The sequence below is a fragment of the Malania oleifera genome, chromosome 8 (genome assembly GCF_029873635.1).
Source record: "Malania oleifera isolate guangnan ecotype guangnan chromosome 8, ASM2987363v1, whole genome shotgun sequence".
Lineage (NCBI taxonomy): Eukaryota > Viridiplantae > Streptophyta > Magnoliopsida > Santalales > Ximeniaceae > Malania > Malania oleifera.
The window spans coordinates 27,534,748-27,542,701 of NC_080424.1; the positions used below are offsets into that span (position 1 = coordinate 27,534,748).

The 7,954-nt window shown below is 35.6% G+C and overlaps 1 protein-coding gene across 1 annotated transcript; it reads left to right on the forward strand.

The window, feature by feature from the left end:
• The first annotated feature begins 440 nt into the window (after positions 1 to 440).
• On the forward strand, positions 441 to 2,858 carry LOC131162623 (zinc finger BED domain-containing protein RICESLEEPER 2-like). The gene is made up of 3 exons (XM_058119232.1): positions 441 to 510; positions 1,543 to 2,126; positions 2,223 to 2,858. Exons 1-3 carry the CDS (start codon positions 441 to 443, stop codon positions 2,856 to 2,858), a joined length of 1,290 nt encoding a protein of 429 aa, XP_057975215.1.
• The last annotated feature ends 5,096 nt before the right edge of the window (positions 2,859 to 7,954 follow it).

Sequence of the window (7,954 nt, forward strand, 5' to 3'; positions counted from 1 at the left end):
ACTTTGTGTAACGATATTTAAATGGCAAATCAATTATATCTATACGCATGGCAAGTAAATCTCACTTGATCAAGTAGCGAGATTTACTTATGTTTTATCGTAGGCGTGTCACATGACAAATCTCGCTACTTGATCAAACGAGATTTGTTTAAATCTTGTTGGATCAAATTAGGCCTGGCAAAACGGGTCATGACCCTTCGGGTCACCCGGATCTGCCCGTTTAAAACGGGTTTGGGTTTGAAGAAGTTAACCCGTTTAATATTTGGGCGGGTCACGGGTTAACCCGTTTATAAACGGGTTCTACGGGTTTGGGCGGGTCACCCGCCGGGTGACCCTTTATCTTAGATCCTTAATTCTAGATTTCCAGGCGCCAGCTTCATTGCTTCAGTCTTCAAAGACCCACGCTGCACAGCCTGCACTGCAGTCACGACTTCACGCACATGGCACACGGCACATGCCTTCGGCCGTCCTTCAGGCTTCATGCTTCAGTTCAGGCTTCAGCAATTCTCAGTAGTCAGTAGACAGTAGGCCTCGCAAAAGTCTCAATCAACACAAAAAAAACCCTAAGGGCTCTAAGTCTCTAACCCACCGGCCACGCCACGGCTCTCGAGTCTCAACTCTCAAGCTCTCAGTCTCAGCCTCTCCTGAGTCTCCTCATCTCTGACCTCTCAACTCTCACTCTCTCAAATCTCATTCTCAATCCTCTCCTTTCCTAAATCCTGACTCCTAACTCTTCTTTCCTCTCCTCTGGATCTAGTGCGCTGCAACGTGCCGGACAGCCCCGACACCTGTCCTCTCCTAGGTCTCCTCTCCTCTCCTCTGGTGCACTGCTACTTGCCAGACCTGCCGGTGCTATGAGTAGCTCGAGTCGTCGCCTCCAGGTCTCCTCCAGGCTCCACGGACCACAGCGACTGTCAGTCATCCCCAGCTCCACCGACGAACAGAACACTTGACTCCAGAGGTGAGTTGCAGAGGTGAGTCAAAATTTTTTATTTTTTAGGGTCTCTGTATCTGGCTATCTGCTACTGCCTTACTGATTTATTGGCTTGTTGCCTGTTAGGTTTCATGGATGATGCCAATTGCCATGAAGGATTTGTGATGAATAAATAGGTTTGTGATGAATAAATAGTACTGTTAGTACATAAATAAATAGTAGATAAATAAAATAAATTAAGAAAACAAAAAGATCCCTACCATGTTCAGAAGTTAAGTAGAATGAAAATAAAGTAATAACAAAAGAAATTTTTATAATAATGTTTTTTGTGTTTCCCCTACAGAAAATAAAAAAATAATTTGTTGTCACACACACACACACCCAATAACAGATTTGTGTTTATTGTTTAAATATTTCATTATTTTGTTTATTTTACTATTTTCGGAGTCTTAACAATTTTTCTTTGTTAGTGAATTAGTCTGGTGCGAAAGCCCAAGACACCCAGCGTATCCAAAAAATTATTCTTTGTTAGGGATAATACAAATTGCAAATAATAGACACCATAAACTTGTATTTTGATGATGAGTGTAATATTACTCCATCTTCAGATAAATCTGAAAAGAACAGTTCTTCTATCAATGATGGCACTAGCAAAAAGAGACAACGTAGAAAGACATCAGTTGCTTGGGATGAATTTTATTTGTTACCTATAGATGTTGATGGAAAACAGAAGGCAAAATGTAAAAAATGTGGGGCTGAATATGTTACTAATGCTTCAACCCATGGGACGGCAAATTTAAGACGCCACATTAATAATTGTCCATTACGTGATAATTATGATATGAAGCAGATGCATATGGATTATGGAACCAAACTTCATGCGAAAAAAATTGAGCAAGATGTTTATCGTGAGAAGATGGCAATTGCCGTAATCAAACATTGTTATCCTTTTTCATGGGTTGAGCATGAAGGAAATCGAGATGTGCATAAATATCTTAATCCTGATGTTAAACCAATTTCTAGGAACACTGTTAAAGTTGATGTATTGAAAATACATAAAAGGGAGAAGGAGAAACTTAAACTTACACTACAGAGTGCTTTTGGTAGAGTGTATTTGACTTCTGATTGTTGGTCTTCTCCTACAACTGAAGGATATTTGTGCATTACAGTTCATTTTGTGGATGAAAATTGGGTATTGCATAGTAAGATTATTAACTTTTCTCACATGCCACCCCCACATTCAGGAGTTACTTTGTCAGAAAAAACATTTAGTGTATTGAAGGAATAGAGTATTGATAGGAAGATATTTTCCATCACATTAAAAAATGCAACTGCTAATGATAGTATGCAAGATATTCTTTCAAGTCAATTGTCTTTGCAAGCACCTTTAGTAAGTGGCGGTGAATATTTTCATGTAAGGTGTTATGCTCATATTTTGAATCTTATTGTTCAAGAAGGCTTAAAAGTGATTGAACGTGTTGTGTATAACATTAGAGAAAGTGTCAAGTACATAAAGGGTTCAGAAGGTAGAAAACTTAAGTTTGAAGAGTGCATTAAACAAGTTGGTATACTTGCTTCAATCAGTTTGCGCTTGGATGTACCAACTAGGTGGAATTCAACTTTCATGATGATAGAAAGTGCACTCATATATCGACGGGCTTTAATTCATTATGTTTTACTTGATGCAAATTATAAGTATTGTCCGTCAAATGAAGAGTGGAATAGAGCTGAGGTCATTTGCAATTTCTTGAAGCCATTTTACGACATGACAAAACTCTTCTCGGGTTCGGATTATCCTACATCTAATTTGTATTTTTCAAATATATGGAAAATTCAATTGCATTTACTTGAAACAATGGAAAATCCGGATTGCATTGTTAATGGTATGGCTGCAAAAATGAAAGAGAAGTTCGATAAATATTAGAAGTGTTATAGTGTTGTTTTGGCATTTGCAATTGTTCTTGATCCTCGTTACAAGCTTCAATTTGTCGAGTTTTGTTACTCAAAGATTGATTCATCCACTTCTCGGTAAAAGCTAAATCTCCTTCGTCAAAAGTTGTACTCCCTATTCCAAGATTATGCAAACAAATCAAAATCTTCTTTGGAATCTACTGCTCCATCTACTAGGGGTACTGGTGGTAGTGACAATCTCATTAGAGATGAGCTTTCGGTAACTTCATTTATATTTTCTAATTTTTCATTTCTTATTTTATATATTATTTTTTGCTGTTATATTTATATTGTTTGTTTTTCTATTCTAATATATGACAGGAATTTGAATTTTATGAAAGCCAATATTGTGCTACTACAGAAAAATCTCAATTAGATTTATATTTGGAAGAGCCTAGGCTAAATCGTGTGGAACATACTGAAATAGATATATTGCGGTATTGGAAAGATAATCGATTTCGATATCCTGATTTATCTCTTATGGCGCGTGATGTACTTACTATTCCTATCACAAGCGTTGCATCAGAATTTGCATTTAGCATTGAAGCCCAAGTTCTTAACAAATATCGAAGATCACTTTTGTCGGAAAATGCAGGAGCATTGATAACAACTCGAAATTGGTTGTTTGGTTACGCAAGTATGCTTTTTTTTTTTTTTGAGTTTTTCCAATATTATTTCAATAATTTCAATACTTACATTTTATTTACTTTCATATCTTTTGTCAATTGTTGTTGTTTCTTATTTGTTATCTATTTATTTTGTCATTGTAGTGGATCCAAGTGAAGAAAGAGAAGAAGCTGAACAATTAGAAGTCAAATTTGAAAATCTTTTGATTAATGATTTGGGAGAAGCTTCTACAAACAATCATGACTAATTAAGTTTTTTATTATCTTTTGAAAATTATAATCTTGTGAATTTTTATGGAACTCATTTAAATTTGGTTTTGTTTCTAAATATTTAACTGTTATATTTTTTAAGATTATGTTTTGATTGTGGGACTTGAATATTTGATTCATGTGTTATGTATAATGCATGAATTAAAAAAATATGAATGATGAATAAACTTATTAAATATTTTACATTTAGCTCTATATGTAAATATTATGGGACTCATTTAAATTTAGATTTATATATAAATATTTTATGCATATATTATGCATATTTATTATTTTTAGAGGTGTGTGTGTTTTTTTTAATTTTACATTTTTTTTAAAAATTGTATTCATTAAAGGGATGTATTGTTTTTTACATTTTATGTTCTTTTCATTTATAAATTAATAAATAAAATGCAGTTTTCTTTAAAAAAAAATATCATTTTATATGAAAATTTTAAAAATTTAAAATAAAAAATTTATATATTTTTAAACGGGTGACCCGTTACTTGCTCGTTTATTAAATGGGCGGGTTAGGATTGACATGTATGTGATCCATTTAACATTGACCCGTTTATGACCGGGCCCGTTAGTGACCCGCTCAAACCCGCCCTGCCCGCCTATTTTGCCAGGTCTAGATCAAATAACGAGATTACGTTAAAATCATTTCGAAATTTTTTTTTTTTTAAGTATTATTTAATATATTTTTAAAAAAAAAACATAAATCGGATAAAAAGTCGTGATGGGTGGGGGTTCATGTGACGTGAGGAGGTGCTTATGATGCAAAGGCAGATTTTTTTATCTTTGGGCAGGTAAGGTCACGGGAATCACTGTCCGGTCCTGCCCTTACTGCACATTGATACGGCAGACGACCAGACGTTCATCACTTCAAGTCTGGTTTTGATGATGAAATGGAGGATTCTTTGTACCATTTCTTCACATTTTCAACAGGTTCCCTTAATTTTTCTCATTTGTTTTTTAATATTTATGGGGGGAGGAGTTGCCTGAATTGATTTGTAATGAATGTTTTGAGAAGAAAAAATTAAATAATCCATCGCTCATAATCACACACATCCCATCTGAGGTTGCATGCCCGCATCCACTCTGCATTCCCCTCTCTGGTGGTTCAGCAGTCATGGATCTGTAAGTCATGTCTCACTCACGTATCCAAATTTCCACAGTAGGACCAAAAGTGTAAGCAAACTCCGTAGAAATTATATATGAACTTCCCCTTCATGCGTCCGTGGGGGAGGGTTCCTGTATAACTTTTTCAGAATTAGTAGCTGAGCTGTTGGTCTAGGGGTCAGGCTGTTGATTGATAATGCTTAAAACACCTTAGGCTTTGATAGAGTTGTCCATAAACACAAAGGAGTTTTGAATATTCGGGTATGTACATTATTGAATAATTTACATGCTTAAATTTCTTATACAAACTTGTTAAAATAGTTTAATATATTTTTGTACATTGTATCTTTATAAGTTCTTGAAAGAGAAGACTGCCACAAAGAATTTTTAAATATTAATTAACAATATATATATATATACTTGACATCCATTCATTCGAATTGAACTTAATCCTATTAAATTTACTTATAATTGATCCCTGCATTAAATGGGTTAGATGTGATTTTAAAATATTTTTATCTATCCTTAAATGATTTCAGTGGCAAATTTCTGGTTTTATCCTATTAATATCCTCACATATGTTTATCTATTGATAATCAATGTCCAAATTTATAGATAATTTCAAATGACCCTAATAGGCCAAAGTTCAATCCTATACTCCCAACTCTCACACTAGCACTATTGTGTGTCTTTTGGTCCATCGCACGTCTCCACTTAAAGTTAAGTCTAAATACTCAATTCTCGATGAAAAATAAAAATCTTAAATTCATGATCTTAAAAAATAACAATATATATAATTTTATGATTGGTTATTAAATGTTGAAAATAACTTTAATTATTATGTTAAGATATTGCTACAGCCAAAAATTGAACAACTTTCACGATCCTTGATCACGACTATCTGAAAAGAGATAAATAAGTAAGGCTTTGAGGACTCGGGGTGTACTCCAGGGGATCTTTTCGATGCCTAAGTCAGGGATTGGTTTGAAAGATTTTTTATGCAACAGTAAAGTAGAGTTTAAAATGTGATACTTTAACCTCTTCTCTGAATCCCCATTTATAGTGATGAAATTTGACTCAAGGGTGATGTGCCATTATTGACGAATTATGGCGCAAACGTGAATCGCTCCGGTTGTTATAACATTGCCATAGATTGCTCTGGTCATCATGGAGCTGGCGTCAGTTGCTCTGCCTGAACAGTTGACTTAGGTGGTAATTGCCCTCATCAATGCTAGGCTCTAGTCTCCTCTGGACTTATGGTAAGTGATATATTTGGGGTATATCAGTTGTCCCCCTTTCAGTTTCGAATTTTTGAAGCTGGCTTCCAAAGTTCAAAAGTTGTTATTGTTGTTGTCTTTTTTTTTTTTTTTTTTTTGTCAAGCAGCTCTTCTTGAGGCATTTTGGGCTACTTGTGGCTTCATGAGTCGTGTTCTTCTTTTTTGTCGTTTATCTCTTTTTAGGTAGTCGTGATCAGGGATTGTGAAGGTTGTTCAATTTTTGGTTACAACAATTGACGTTGTCTGTGGGAACTTCTTGAGAGGTTTTCTCTTTCAATCCTTGATCATGACTATATCAAATAATTGAAGGTCGATGCATTGATTCGATTGAGATCGTCCGAAATGTCGCCGTTCAACACCTAGACATACTCGATGCCGTCTGATCCATCGCCGATCGGGAGCCTACCTAGTGCAAACTCTTCATTCACGGCCTTGGATGGGACACTACCATCAAGAACCTCCACGATCTCTTCTCCACCTACTGTGACCTCGAAGAAGCCGTCGCAATCCTTGGCAAGGTCACTGGGAAAAGTAAAGGGTACGGGTTTATTACATTCAAGCATGTCAATGGAGCTTTGCTCACATTAAAGAAGCCAAGTAAGAAAATTGATGGACGAATAACAGGGACCCAACTTGTGATATTGGGAAATTCCGGATCTAATGCGAATCAGACTACAATTGATGTTTCTATGCGCAAGATTTATGTAACCAACGTGCCTATTCTCAAGGTATGATTTTTTCTCCATCATACAATAATAATTCTAAAAAAAAAATAAATAAATAGATGCCATAGTTTCAATGCTTGAAGAGCTCCGCCTTAATGGCTAATAATAATTAATAGGATGTTCAAGTTATTTAATTGATTGAACAATGATTTATACACCAAATGCATAGTGGGGTCATGACAGCTACACTGCTAGTCAAATAAACAAAGCCAAACTTTGAAATTTCAATTGATTGGCCGAATGCACCATGGGATCGGTAATAGTAACTCTTGCACATTCATGTGCACTGAACAGTGCTTTAAATAGTGAATTTGAAATTGCAATTGTAAATTTGAGTTGAAATTGCAATTGGAAATTTGAGTTGAAATTGCAACACACACTGAAATTGCACAATTGTAGCAAATGCAATCGGCAAAACCCCGAATAGTAAAACCAAACTCCTTAGTGACATTCTGTCGACCACCTAGAGCCCAATCAGTTGAACAATCCACACCATAATCAAAACAAACAGTAACAAAATCACCGTCGTCAATGGTGGACATCTCACAAATCTAAATCTCAAACTTCACTTTGCCACTGCACTCACAACCCCATCCAACATGAAACTCACGAATCAACTGGGATACAGTTGAATAATTTGAGTTTATAGATCCCACAGATGACACAGACAACACGAAAATAGTCTGCGAAATCTATAATACTGCACGCTCACTTGCAGTTCCCTTTGCTGCAAATGATTGAACACTTGGTGCATACACATTCAAACCCTTTGAAACAAATTCATCCCGAATCGATTTTGAATCCCAACTGATATTGAAAATACTAGAACTCACATCTTTAACCCCCAATGAAATCAAAACTGTAAGAACCTGTCGAATTGAACAATCATCCCGGTATCATAAATTACCAAAATGTTACTGAAGATATAACCAAAAAAATGAGCACAGCTCATTAGGCAAGGAAGAATCAGTCCAACTAACGAGTAATGCTCGTGAGGTCAGATGATTGCCCAAAAAATGAGCACAGTTCATTAGGCAAAGAAAAATCGGTCCAACTGATGAGCAACACTCA

Bases quoted from the DNA above. Each gene is read 5' to 3' on its own strand.
- LOC131162623 (XM_058119232.1), top strand. From the start codon at position 441: ATGGCACACGGCACATGCCTTCGGCCGTCCTTCAGGCTTCATGCTTCA. The intron at 511-1,542 runs GTAGTCAGTAGA...CTCCATCTTCAG, and splicing joins TCAGGCTTCAGCAATTCTCA to ATAAATCTGAAAAGAACAGT. The intron at 2,127-2,222 runs GTATTGCATAGT...TTGAAGGAATAG, and splicing joins ATTTTGTGGATGAAAATTGG to AGTATTGATAGGAAGATATT.